The following is a 14,084-nucleotide window of genomic DNA, read 5'->3' on the forward strand; positions in this document are numbered from 1 at the left end:
TGCACCCTTCTCTCTCCTCTGCCCATCCCTTCTCTCCCTGCCCTGATCTGGGCTATCCCCTTCCTCCAGCCTCCATCTGCTTGGAAGTTCTGGCTCCTAGGCCCCACCCAGCTGCTAAAGACAGCTCTGTGACCTTGGGCACCTCAACTAAAACTCCTGTAAAATGGGGAGCGTGAGACCTGTCCCATCTGCTTTCCGCAGAGCAGTCCCTGTCCCCGTCAGGGACCCACTGGGTCCTTGGACAGTCATTTTCTGTGATGCTGGAATCGAGCGGCAGCACACCCTTGGCCTTCTCAGGTTTGGCATTCAAGGTTTGGCTCTGTGGTGAGTGGAGAGATTTGTCACTGAGGCGCAGGTTTTATTTTGGGCCCTGGGGCCGCTGGGCTGGCTCACCCAAGTGAGGCATCACCTAGTGAGTGAATCTAGCGCTCCTCCAGCTTCCGCTTCCTAGGGCCATTTTGGTTTTTCTCTACCAACTGTTGGGAAATGGTAAACCTCACACAGTCCTGAAAACTTGGTTTGTCAGAAATAACTCTGAAAGGAGAGCCAGCATCCCGAGGTAATGACCGCGGGGAGGAGCCAGCGGAACAGCCCAAGGAAACGCTGGTTCCTAGGCCCAAACCACTTTGGGTTTGCTTTGAGAGAGGATGACATGTCCGAAGTGGTGGAGGCCCAGGCCTCTGATGTGACCCCACCCACCGGAAGCTCTGGCCATCTATTTTGGCTGCTAGACCTCCCTGAGCTGTGGAGGAAGCTTTGCGTCCTCCCCCGGAAAATGGCTGTCATTACACACGACACGCTGCATTTCCATACAGGCTTTTGTGTGTTTGTGGACCCCAGATCAAGAACTGTCAGCCTTAGAAGGAAACAAACAATATCCTGGAACTTCTGGGGCCTGTTCCCACAGTGCAGTAGTCACCTGCTGTTGGGGCTAAAAATCTAGCGAACGTTGAAGAGATCAGTGTGCGGTGGAGAGGAAATATACAGGAAAATTCCAGACTTTTCCTGGAAGTGTGATTCAGGAATAAGCCAGAAGCCTTTACAAATCCTTCCACAGAGCAAGAGGGGGTACAAACACTGATTCTATACAGAACCGAGCTTTCCTGAGAGGAGAGGTTGGTTCGGGAATCTGAAGAAGCGTTTTTCTTTGCACGATGCAAACCGTGTTGGTAGAGAATGACTTTGTGAACCGTCACATCCGAGATGTAAGGGTCAGGGTTATAGGCAGCCAGCCAAGGACAGGCTTTCCCTTTGCCCTTTGCATGGCATTTGGTCTGGTTTCATGATGAATCTGGATTTGCTCTGCTCCTCTGTGAACCCTAGGACATTAGGGGGAGAAGCTAAGATCTCTGGCCTGCGTCTTTGCCATTAATCAGAACTGAGGGGAGCCAGTGCTTTGTACTGAGGTGATTTCACACTCCGTTTGTGAGCATCGTGAGCACCTGGGCCTGGTGCAATGTGCACAGCAGTCTGGGTCCATTGCAGGGTGACTGAGTTGCTTTGCTTTGGAGTGTTGGGGAAGGGGCTGCCAAGGGGAGGGCTCTGGAACTGGCTTTCGAGGACTGCAGGGCTCACTGGGTGTGGTGGTGGGTCAGGAGGGGGGGTGCAGGGGGGCAAAGAACCGCAAGGGCAAAGGTGTGTGGACACCAGCAAGATCCGGTGGCTGGGCATTGATAAGTAATTCAGTGTGGATAGAACGCAGTGTGCTTTCAAGGGGGATTTGAAAGACCAAGGCACAAAGCACGAAGCAGGGTTTCAGGATTAGAAGGATAGTGGTGGAATATCAGGCAGGGGGGCTGATATTTTCAAATAGAGCATTTCCAGTTCCTTTCGCTGGCCTGTGGCAATTGGCTCTGGGAGCCCTGCTTCCATTCTGTGTGTGTCTGTGTGTTGGGAGGTGGCAGAGGCAGCAATGGGGGGACAAGCTGGGGGCAGGGATTCCTAGCCTCCTTCTAGAAGGGGCCTCTGGCCGTCCCAGCAGAGTGGTCCCTCTCTGGGCATAGCACAGAGCTCTGGCTGAGCTGAACAATGCAGGTTTGTCGGCAAGGATGCTACCCTTTGCTTAACTAGCAAGAGCTGCTGGCTGGTCTAGTGACCTCCTCCTCTCTCTCCTGCGTTTTCATTTGGAAAATGAGGGTAAAGACAGTTCTCCATCTCTCTGGGGACTGTGAAGTTTAATTGCTGGTTAATAAAGTGTTGGAAGTTCCTTGGGGCCAGAGAGATGAATGGGTTTGTTCTAATCACTTCCAAGTCCCAGGAGCGAGTTAGCCAAGTGTCCCAAGTGCTGGGCAGAGAGTGGGGGTGCAGGGCTGGGGATATGTTTCTTGGACTGGGGTTTGGCCCAGTCAGAGCAGAAAGATTCCTAGGATGTGACAGGAGTGTGCCATCAAGTGAACAGAATAAACAAAGCCCACAAAGGACTCAGGCAAATGCTGAGGGGACATGTGGGTGAATCATTAGGGTCAACAGGGGTTTCCTGCAGGAGGCTGAGGGCGGGAGGGACTCTGACCAGAAGTGGGGAGCATTTGGTTCCACCTTGGAAAAGAAGGCAGGAGAGAGGGGAGTAGAGCCTGCCTCTGTCATGAGACAGGAGTGGGGTGGGGCAGCTCCTGGGGAAGGTGGGTGACACTAAAGGGGGGGCAGGGTAGGAGAGGATACTCATGGCAGGTGAGCAAGGAAAGCTCACCTCTGGGAAAGGGCGGATCAGGTTGCTTCGAAGGACTGGAGGAATGTCCTGCGGTCCGGAAAGGGTAAGTGGGGAGGAGTCCAAGTGAGGGGAGGACATACTGACGTTGGGCGCAGTGGGATGGGGGTGTCCAGCTTGGGGAGAGCAGGGCAGGGCTGGGACTAGCGTGCGGTGAGTGAGGCCTTCTCCTCAAGCACAAAATTTAAGGGTGTCCAAATCTCATAATGAAGATAAACAATATTTTAATATCATTACTGACTTTTCCTGTTACCCCCAAGCTCCAATAGGCCTAGCACTATTACAGAGCCTGTCTTTTTAAAAAAAGTTTTTGATATTTTGTTCATCGTGGATTTTTTTGCATTCAGTTTTAAAAAATACTGCATTAAAATATTATGTGTCTTTTTGGCACCCCTTGAAATTTTGGACCCGAGGTGAGTGCCTCACTTTCCTCACCCTAGTCCCAGAGGGCTGTGCACGAAGGCTGTGTGCTGCTAGACTGGCCCTAGCCTAAAATAGAGACCTGCTCGCCATGGGACAAGCCCCTAGCTCTCTCCGCATCTCAGTTGCCCGCTGGGAAGTGGCTAAGACAGCTTCTAAATCTACCTCTCTGTTTCTGAAGATCTGTAGTGAAGTTTGCAGACTGTGTGGAAATGGACTGGGGCTGAGGTACCATCGCCAGGCGGTCCAGGGGAGGGTCCCAGGGAGGAGACCCCAGGAAGAAAGAGCAGGGAGCAGGGGTGGTGAGGTGGAGAACAACCTTCTGTGAGGCTCCGCTGCCTTGGGAGCCCGGTCAGGCAGACAGAGCTTTGCTGGTCATCGGCACCCATGTCCCCACAAATGGACATGCCCCCTCCGTACCCCAGCCCCCCACGTGCTTCTTATCCCCTTGAACCTCAAATCCCAGGGGAGACCACTGCCTTGCTTCTAACCTATGACTAAATAAAAATCACCAAGTTCCAATCAATCAACATGACCTATCGAGTGCCCGTTGTAGACCTCAAACACAATGCGATTCATGAAGGTAGTCAGCACATTTGAACACCATGAACAAAACAAAATCCCTGTCCTTGTGGAGCACAGTGTGCTACTCGTGAAGGACGTCTCCAAACAGTGCATTGTGGGAGCCTGGGAGGGAGGGAGGACCGTTTCCACGTGAGGAAACAGGCCCAGAGAGGTCAAGTAACCTACCCCCGGCAACACAGTGAAACCAGGGCTAGGTGCCAGGGCTCTTTTAACTCTAAATCCGTAGGCGGGGGTGGGGAGGGGGGGAGTGTTGGCCCCAAGGAAGGGGCACGCAGTGATTGCGTGAGGGTGTTAGTTGAAGGGGCCCCTGCCACTCTCCTCCCACGTGGGCTGAAATTCTGGAGTCAGAGTGACATGGAGCCCCCGGGAGGGTAAGGGGCAGAAGTTCTCCCTGGAGTAGGGCAGGCGTCTTTCCGGACACATGTACCCCTTCACCTCTGTGGGCCTCCGTTTCTCATCTGCAAACATGGACAGCCACCGCAGCCCCCAGGGAGAAGGAAGAGCCATGGCAGCTGTAAAAGGGCTTGGTGAAGGATGAGGCAGAATTTGCAGTGGGTGAGGATGGGAGCCCTCTGAGTGCCTGCAGCTCTGGAGGGAGGCCAGCAGTTGCACTATTGAAGGACACCTATGAGCCCACGAGCGCTCAGCGGGCAGGTGTGTGTGTGTGTGTGTGTGTGTGTGTGTGTGTTGGGATACAGGTGAACCATCCTTGGGATCCCATGGGGATGGAGGTGGCTTTCCTCAGGCGCAGCCTCCATGAAGGCCCCAGCCCTCCGGGAGAAGGTTCACCATAGTCCCGGGAACCTAGGCTCCTGCTGTTGTTACCTGCCTCTCTTCCAAGCCCTTCTAGAGCAGGGCAGCTCCAGACCTTCCAGACAGAGGACATGGGGGAAGAGGGAGAGCAAGGTGGGGTGAGGGGAAGCGAGGGGAAGCAGGAAGCTCACAGCACAGTCTAACGGTGTCCCTCGCCTCCCTGTGCGCACAGGCCCTGCTCCTCCTGGGGCTGAACACCATCTCCGCCTCCTTCCAGGACCAGCACTGCGAGAGCCTGTCCCTGGCCGGCAATGTCTCTGGTGAGTCCCCCTCTCCCAATGGTGCAAGATTCCAGGTCTCCACGGCCCCCTCCCCCGGGGCTCCCGGGGCCTGCACACAGAGCCATGCCCCAAGGTAGGAAGAGCAGAGAGATTTCCTCTCTCCAGCCCCATGCAGCTCATCACATCTCCACAGAGTACTGTGCTCAGGAGGATCCTGAAGTTGGTGCAAGTGTGGTGGGAAGGAGAGCTGCCGTGAGGTCAGGGCATCAGCCATGGGGCCGACGATGGGGGAAGTCACCCCAGCCCCTGCTGTGAGAACCGACAGAGCAGAGGGCTGGGCTGCAACTCAGGCACCCGTGGGGAGGAAGGGCCACCGTCCTCTGCTGCTAAAAACGTCCAAAGCACAATGCTGTCGGGTGCTAACTACGTGTCAGGCACTCTTGGAGGTTTTGGAGCTATAGTAACCCAATTATCATTTATACCTAAGGAAACTGAGGCACAGAGAAAAAAACTAATAAGTCCCAGAGCCAAGATTTGAGCTGAGGCAGCCTGGCTCTACACCGCCTCAATAGAAAACACTGCATAACTACAAATATTACTAATAACTTGTACAAGCACACCATTTGCAAAGTACTTTGTAGAATTATCTCACGTCTCACACGAGTTTAAGACTCAGCATCCATACAGGTGAGGAAGCTGAGGCATGGGAGGGTCAGGCCTTTGGCGTCCAAGGTCATGTTTGTTCTAACTTCGGGTGTGGTCCCTGAACCCTAGCCCTGGCCACTTGAAGCAGGGTTCCTGGGGAGGCAGCTGCCCAGCAAAGGTGGGGAGGGCCCCTGTACCTGAAGGTCTTTGGAAGGCTCGCTGTTCTTGGGTGGTGACTCGGTTTCCTCTTCAGGTCTCTCCTTGATTCAATCCAACTCATGAATTGAGCACCTGTTGTGCACTGGGCCCCCTGGAAGGCATGAGGGGAACAAAGAGGCCCCACCATCTGGTCTGGGAGTCAAGCCCACAAACACACGTACTACGAAGCCGAGCACAAGGTGCATGCTGGTGGAGAGGTGGCCACAGGCTGCCAGCAGGGAGGCAGAAGGCATGAGCTTCTGATCCTGGGCCTGCGGGGGGAGGAGGCTTCCACACCTCCAAGCCGCTGCCGCCCAGCCTCCTCAACCTTCACTGTGGGAGGAGCCTGGGGGAGAGGAAGAGCTCCGGACATGGAGAAGGCCAACTGGGTCCCATGTTCATGGTGGCGCTATTTTGTCCTTCTGCCCTTGGGGCCCCTCTAGCAGCCCCAGGGATGAGCAGGCCCTCAAGGGGGTCAAACCCTTGAGCCTCACTTTGCCCACACTGTAAAGTTGGATGCGGCAGGGTTGGTACCTACCTCAAGGATCTGTGACAACTAAATGCACTAAGTTTTATGGCAGTATGTTACAAACTGTAGAGAGCCATACCACTAGTGAGCATTGTTTATGATTGTTGGTAACATCAGCAGGCTTTTGAAAGTGCGAACTGTATATAGCTGGAATGAGGAGAAGGCATTTGTTACGAATTGCTCACAACACTGGAGGTGGCAGGGAGGATAGAGCAGGGGTGTGGTATGAATCCAGGAAGACTTCCTGAAGGAGTCACTTTCACAGTGAGTCTCTGAGAGACTCTGAGTATGAACCGGCAGCAAAGAGCCAGTGCTCTGAGCCAAAGCTAGAGTTAACCGAAGAAAAGCAGGGGGGTTTGGTGGAATGACGGGGAGGGGGGTGAGGAGGGAAGAGCAGTAAGCCTGGGGAGGTTACTGGGAGCCTGGAGCATCTGGCTGCAAAGTTGGCTAAGCCAAGCCATGGGGAATAGGCAAATTCTGGAGCAAGAGTCTGGAGTTCTAACAGAGAGAGACAGGGAGGGAAGAGACCTGTCCAGGGCCTGAGTCTGAGATGAAAGGCCCTGCCCGCAGTGCCCCATGCACTGAGGCCAGCTCAGCCTCCATTCACTGAGGCCAGCTCAGCCTCCACGCACTGAGGCCAGCTCAGCCTCCACTCACTGAGGCCAGCTCAGCCTCCACGCACTGAGGCCAGCTCAGCCTCCACTCACTGAGGCCAGCTCAGCCTCCATGCACTGAGGCCAGCTCAGCCTCCATTCACTGAGGCCAGCTCAGCCTCCATGCACTTGCTCCTTGTGCGTGGAGGAGTGACGTCTCTGAGCCCATGCAGGGGTCACCCGCTCTTGGAGGCAACAGGCCATGATCAATGTCGCTCATTCCCCCACAATTTGTACTCCATGCCCCTACCCTCAGCCCAGCCCAGCCTGGCGGGCCTCATGGCATACAATCCATCACCCTCCACAACAGCCTCTGAGAATGAGCTATTTGTCTTCCAATGCCAAGACCTACCCAGACCTATGGGCACTGGTAGAGACAGATGGTGAGGGTGGGGTGGAGGGACCGGGACAGATGGATGGGCATCTGGCCGGGGTGGCTGGCACTGAGCTGGGGCCTTTGGGGGTCCTCTCACATGCCAGGAGCAGGGAGAGGGTGGATCCCTAGGGCCAAAGTTCCATCATGTGGCAGATCACAGACTTGGCAGCTCATAAAATCATGGCATTAATATGACAATACCAGAAAGTAATAGAATTATTGACTAATGACATCAGAGACAAATGAACTCATACTGTTGACAAGGACCCAGGGCCATTTGTTCCTATCCCTTGTCTTAAGGTCATGAATGTTAATAATAATAGCTAATACTTATTTAGTACCTAGGTGTCAGACACCATTCTAAGTACTTGAATCTCATTCAATCATCATAACAATATTGTCAGGAAGTATTTTTATCCTCATTTTACAGAAGAGGAACCTAAGGCTCAGAGAGGTTGAGTAACTTGCCCAAGCACACACAGTTACTAAGCAGTAGCCCCAAGATTTGAATCAAATGGGCCACCACATACGTGGCTGCCCAGAGAGCCACAGTGTCCAAGGCCGGGTGTGGCTGCTGAGCACTTTCGGACCCTGAGCCTGGCGAGAAACCAGCACCCAATTGTGCACAAGCATTAAGTAGGCCACCTTCAAAGGGTTCTCATCGGGTTCATTAAAACAAGCTCCCCAGGTCCCTGACTCAGCAGGGGTTTTGTCAGAGGCAGGAGGGAGCTGTCCACCTCTTCCTCTCTCCTCTTCCCTCCATTTGCACAGATTTGGGACGGTCTAACTGCAGTGCTCCCATGAGCATTGGAGTGTGCACGTGTAGGGTTAGAGGAATATACAGGACCAGTCTTACGCGTTACTTTAGCCCACTTGGTTCCACCCTCTTGCCTCCAGAAAAAAAATGCTGAAGGGATCTAGCTGCCTCATGAATGAGGGGACAACCCACCAAGTGATAGGAATGTTAAAACCTCAGACATGCCAAGTACAAACTAGCCTCAGGGCCTTTGTATGCGCTGTTCCCCCTGCCTAGAACACTCTTCCCCCAGATGTGCACATGGCTCCCTGTCGCACTTCCTTTAGGTCTCTGCTTAAATGTTAGCACCAAATTAAAATAGCAGTCCTGGCAGTCTTTATCTCCTTACCCTGCTTGCTTTTTCTTCATAGCATTTCTCACTGCTTAATAGCTATGTCTGTCTGTCTTTCTGTCTGTCTGTTTGCTGCACCCCTTACCTCCCACCCCCAACTAAGGGAAGGGCACTTATTTTATTCATTACTGTATTCCCAGCCCCTAGAACAGGGAACTGTGTCCCCAGCTCCTAGAAAATTTCTTAGGCGGTCAGTAACAACTTGTTGAATAAAGAGCAAAGTCATTATTCCTCCCCATCTATGACTTAATTGGCCAGGAGGGGCGACCTGGAACAGTTTGGTGTGGGGAGAAGTTGACTCATAATAAATAGTAGCTCCTGGGTGGTAAATCGGCCTGGCTATTTGCAAGGCTGGTTTACTCCCATCCAAACTGCTCCTCACCCCCGGAACTATGCTATCCAAGTGGGAAAATACCCCCAGGAGAGCAAGAGGGGTCAGCAATGGGTGGTTCTCCCTGCCTACACACCCTTCTCCTTTGGAGGCCCGGGCTCTGCCGGATCCTCAGGGATCGCGTATACGCAGCGTGGTGAGCTGAAATCCCCGCGTGAGCAGTGAAGGGCTGTGGCCCGCGGAGGTAGGCACTTTGTGGAAGGTGCCTTCGAGGCGGTCGGGCCAAGAAGTCTGGTGGGCAGGGCCCACTGCCAGGTACGGCGCCTGAGGCCCTGTCCTGCAGCCTCCTCCCTTCCCTCGACCTCTGCGTCCCCGCCCCTCTTCTTCCAGCCTCCTTTCCTCTTCTAACTCCCTGCCTCTTGCTCAGCCGGCTCCCTACAGCCATAAGGCCAAGCCCCCTACTCTAAGGCGGATGTCTCCGAGCCCCGAGCTTTGCCGCCACTCCTGATTGGCCCTGTGCCTCTGACCACGCCCCACCTGACCACACCCCTCCATCGGACCCCGCCCACCCAGCTCCAGCCCGGCAGGCAGGCCGTGATGCTGATGGCTTCTATTCATTCTTGAAGACTGTCCCTCCCTTTCTTCCCTTCTCGCACACAGACTTTCATTCCTTCCAGGATTTTCTGGGCTCTTAATGTAAAGGTCATGTCCATGGCAGTGTTAACCCGCTCTCTAGCCCCCCAAGCAGCCTTCTTTGAGCTGCGGGGGGGCAGGAGGGAGAAGAGAGAGAGAGACTGCGGCAGCAGGGGCTAGAAACCAAACAGCAACCAAATGCTATGAGGGCCAGTGGCCCAGACTAGGGACTTCTATGGTGCAGTGGGAAGACCCCTGGACAGGTGTCAAAAGCCAGTGTTCAAACTCACTCTGCCTCTTGGTGTTTGTGTGACTCTGCATAAACAGTTTGACTGCTCCGGCCTCAGTTTCCTTACCTGTAAATCAGAGAGAATTAGCACTCACCACAGAAGGTGGTATGAGACCCATAGTAGGTGCTAGGGGATCCTAATCCATACCGGACTAGGGGCAAATAATGTCTGTTCTGCCTACTTCCACCCCCATACCTCCCCACCAGCTGTGGGTGGGTCAGGGCTCTGGCCATTGGCTGGTACCTGGTCATCGAGGTCAGAAGGGCCATCTGCTTAGTAGCTGGTTTCTGTCTTGGCTCTAGTCCTGTCCTGGCTGTGGCTGGTGCCCAGTCCTGCCCAGCACTCTGTTCTTGCCAAAGGGGTTCTGGGGAAGTGTCCAGGGCAGGAGAGAGAGGGAGAGGGAAGGGAGGGTGGAGGGCAGCTCCTACGCCGAGAGAACATGATAGAGAAGTTCCAGGTGCTGCCATACATGATGTTCCATTTAGTCTTCCCCGTGCCCAACTCAGGAGACACTGTGAATGAATGAATGAGTGAGTGAGTGAATGAATGGACAACCGTCTGACGAAGGTACAATGATATCGTTAAATCAGATGGTATGTGCAAAGTACCTGGCACATGCCTGGCAAACAGCCCTCGAAACTGTCTTTCCCTTCCCCGCTGCCTCCTTGGCTTTCTCCCCTCCCTTTATTGGCACAACATGTGACATAATAGAAAGAGCATGTAGTTTAGAGTCAAAAACACCTGGCTATACTTCTTGGTTCTTTCACTCGTTGACCCATGACTTTGAGCAAGTCACTTAATATCCCTCTGCCTCCGTTTGCTCATTTGTAAAAAGGGACTAATGATGTTGCAGGTTGGATGAGGATCAACAAAATAGATGAGGATGAGCCTTGAAAAAGCCGAGCATGGTCCATAATATCATCCCTCCCTCCCTGTGGCCCCTTGCCTCTAGCTTCCACCCACCTCTGGGTTCAGCACGAGGGGCATGACCCATGAGAGATTACAGTCACAGCCTGCTTTCCTCCCTGCCCCCCCCCCGCCATGATGCCATAATTCATGGAGACTGTCCTGTGGCACAGTGCCAAGGCCCGGCCTGGCCCGCCAGCTCCCCGTGTCCATGAAGCCCCAACCCAGACTTCTTTCTCTTTCAGTTAAACCCCTTGGTCTCAAGGCCTCTGCCCCTAAGCCCTGATTTGCAGGAACATCCTATGAGTCGCTTTGATTAGAAAGAAAACCCAGCATTAGGTTCAAGTGCTGCTCGGCATCACCCGGCATCCAGCGGGGGAAAGACACCCATCTAACCCCAGGCTGTTTCCTGAGACACCGAGTACAGGCTAACGTGGGGAGGGGTTGGCAGGTGGGCCCCAGCCAGGGCTTGGCAACTGCTGATGCCCAGCCCTGAAGAGGCAGCCCCTGCATTGGTTCATGGCTCTTCCTGGCTTGTCTGTGCATCCTTGTGCCCGTCCCAAGAATTACTCACCCCCTCCCATTGGGATGGGCACACTGGGTCTCAACAGGACAGGTGTGCCGGCCTTTTGTGGAAGAGGGGCATCCTAAGGCAGAGAAAGAAGGGGCAGCATCAGGAGGGGTGCGAGGGCCATCCTCAGCCCAGCCTCCCCCACTGGAGACTAAAAGCCTCCCTCCCCTCCAGAAGCATTCCTGTGGCCTCCACTCCGCCCCAACAGACACACATACATACACATATGCACACGCTCCACTCCAAAAAGCTCTTCGAGGGAAGCCTGGGTGGCTCAGTTGGTTAAGCGTCTGCCCTCAGCTCAGGTCATGATTCCAGGGTCCTGGGATCGAGTCCCACATCGGGCTCCTTGCTCAGAGAGGAGCCTGCTTCTCCCTCTGCCTGCCACTCCCCCTGTTCGTGCTCTCTCTCTCTCTGATAAATAAATAATCTCAAAAAAAAAAAAAAAGCTCTTCAATTAAGGGAAAATATTTGGAAGGGGACTTCAACATCCTTTTTTGAGTACAGACCTCTTTGAGAATCTAATGAAGCCACAATCCCTTTCCCAATTAGGATGCACATATACACCAATTTTTTCACTTAACTTCAGAGTCTCTATGAACCCTTAAAGCTTCCAGTAGACTGAGATTAAGAATTTCTGATCAGAACCAAACTCTTTATTTTATTATAAAGACACAAAGGCTGGGGCGCCTGGGTGGCTCAGTTGGGTAAATGTCTGACTCTTGGCCTGGGTTCAGGTCATGATCTCAGTGTCCTGGGATTGAGCCCTTTGTCCGGCTCCGTGCTCGACGTGGAGTCTGCTTGTCCCTCTCCCTCTCCTCCTCCCCCTGCTCGCTCTCTCTCTCTCTCTCTCATAAATAAATTAAAATCTTAAAAAAATAAAGATACGAAGGCTTAGAGAGCAAATGACATGCCTGTGGTCACACAGGAAATTAGTAGCAGAGCCCAGTCTGAAGTGTGTGTCCCAGACTATTGGTTCAGTGTCCTTTCCCATCCCCCAGGTGGTGTCTCCCTCTTTTTTCTCCCTGTGGCTCCCTTGTTGGTCAGTCCTCTGCTAGGGCCCAGCACAGTCCAAGCACAAACACTGCATGTTCAGTAAATGTGGTTATCAGGCCCGGGAAGAGCTCGGCCAACTTCATTTAACTGGTTCCTCACTGCAGGGCCAGAGAAGATGTGGTCTGGTTCCATCGATGTGTGCGGCGGGCTAGATCAAGGATTGGCTGGGTCTGTTCCAGGCTGCTCCAGACTGTGAAGTCTCAGAGGTCCAATCTATACCAAATGAGGGGCCAAGAGAAGTGTCCTTGGGCTACAGAGCAGAGGACCTGAAGTATGTCCAGCATTTTCTCTAAATGCCAGTCAAGATCTCAGCTTTTAACAACGCCTTCAGGTGTCTCTGTTCCTCCTCTACTCTGGAACCCACGCTGGCTCCCTCATGCCATACCATCAAATTCAGATTCCTTTCCTTGTTGTCTCCTCTGCATAGGACGAGCTCATCTCTACACTGGGGTCATTGCTCCCATCTTGTTCCCAGCTGGTGTGTGAGTGTGGGGAGGTGGGGAGGATACCGGAGTAGGGAGCTCGCCCCACCTCACCAGCTGTCTCTGCCCCCAGGGCTGCAGTGCAATGCATCCATGGACCTCATTGGTACCTGCTGGCCCCAGAGCCCTGCGGGGCAGTTGGTGGTTCGACCCTGCCCCGCCTATTTCTACGGCGTCCGCTACAACACCACAAGTAAGTGAGCCTGTGGAGGGCAGACCCTCTGCTGGGAGGTGGGACAGGATGGGGAGAGCTTGGGACTTGTTGGAGGTGGGAGAAATAATAATGACAACGACAAGACTATAGTACCTCTCGTGGATACAACCACCATTTACCAAAGGCCAGCTCTGTGCTCTTTACCGCTGATTCCCGCAATACCCCTGGGTGATGCCATATGTAACTATGTAGTTCTCATTATATACTGAGGCCTCCGAGGCTCAGAGAGGTTAGGGAATTTACCCAAGGTCACCAGCTGGTAAGAGGTGAAGCTGGAATTTGCCTACAGCTCTGACACTTTCTTCTGCAGGTGACAAACTGGGTTAGTCAGGATAAGCTTACTACAACCCTATGAGGTAGGGCAGGAATCATCAGAATAGCCCCCACTTGGAGCTCAGAGAGGTTAGGAGGTCTGTCCAGGGCCCTGCAGCCCTGAGGTGGGGGACCCCGTTTTAGATCCACAGGCAGGGGGCTGAGCCTTGCATGCAGGCTCGCAGGACTGGTGAGGACTGCCCAGGGTCTGTTGGATACTTGATCCCCACGTAAACACCTCCATACCCTGAGGCCCTGAGCTTCCTGAGCCTCCACCTCCAGGCTTTGCAGCTCCTTGTTACACCACCTGTCACCCCCAGGATTAATTTGCTCTGCCCCGTCAATGACTCACAGCCCCTGCTTATGAAGAGAGAAACAGCTGCAGGCCAGCGGCCCTGTCCTACAGAGGGAGGGGTGGGGGTCCCTAGATGGGTTCTTGGGGTCTGATGAGCCTGGGCTCTGAGGCCCAAGGGGATGCCGAGGGTGACCAGCCCCCAGGTGGTTCACGCGGAGACTTGCCGAGTGACCTTAATGCATTTCCCCCCTCGTATGGCCCTTTGGCCCCTGGTCTGACGATGAGAAGGCTGGAGGGCATGGCTTCAGCTCAGAACTCCCACGTTCCTCCTCCTGCCCCCTCTCCTTTACCAGCTACATTAAGGGTGTTGGGGCTGGGGGTGGCTGCAACCCAGGAGGGGTGGGAGGGCCCCAGGGAGGCTGGAACAGCCAGACCACACAGCTTCATGTGTCTGCAACCACTTCTTGGACCCCAAGAGGAGGGTGTGGGGAGGAAGTGCAGGTAGGGGGAAGGGCAGAAGGACCTAAGAAGAGAACTTGGTGTGTGCCGCCTGCCAACCTCCAATTTAGTAGGGCCCATTTTACAGTTAGGAAATGGAGGCAGAGGCTGACAGCTGCCCAGGGTCACAAGGTGTGGAGGCAGGGCCATGGCCTCACTCAGGTGCTTCTGGAGCTCCCAGGGGCTGGTGCCTGGCCGGGGGGG

At 54.1% G+C, this 14,084-nt stretch overlaps 1 protein-coding gene across 1 annotated transcript in view; it reads left to right on the forward strand.

The window, feature by feature from the left end:
* The first annotated feature begins 1,154 nt into the window (after window positions 1–1,154).
* CRHR1 (corticotropin releasing hormone receptor 1) overlaps window positions 1,155–14,084 on the forward strand; it is a 28,252-nt gene continuing 15,322 nt past the window's right edge. Inside the window, exons 1-3 of the mRNA XM_021678368.1 lie at window positions 1,155–1,205; window positions 4,695–4,782; window positions 12,635–12,754. Coding sequence (XP_021534043.1) covers window positions 1,155–1,205; window positions 4,695–4,782; window positions 12,635–12,754 — 259 coding nt within the window. The remainder of the gene's footprint in view (window positions 1,206–4,694; window positions 4,783–12,634; window positions 12,755–14,084) is intronic.

The sequence above is a fragment of the Neomonachus schauinslandi genome, chromosome 15 (genome assembly GCF_002201575.2).
Source record: "Neomonachus schauinslandi chromosome 15, ASM220157v2, whole genome shotgun sequence".
Classification (NCBI taxonomy): domain Eukaryota; kingdom Metazoa; phylum Chordata; class Mammalia; order Carnivora; family Phocidae; genus Neomonachus; species Neomonachus schauinslandi.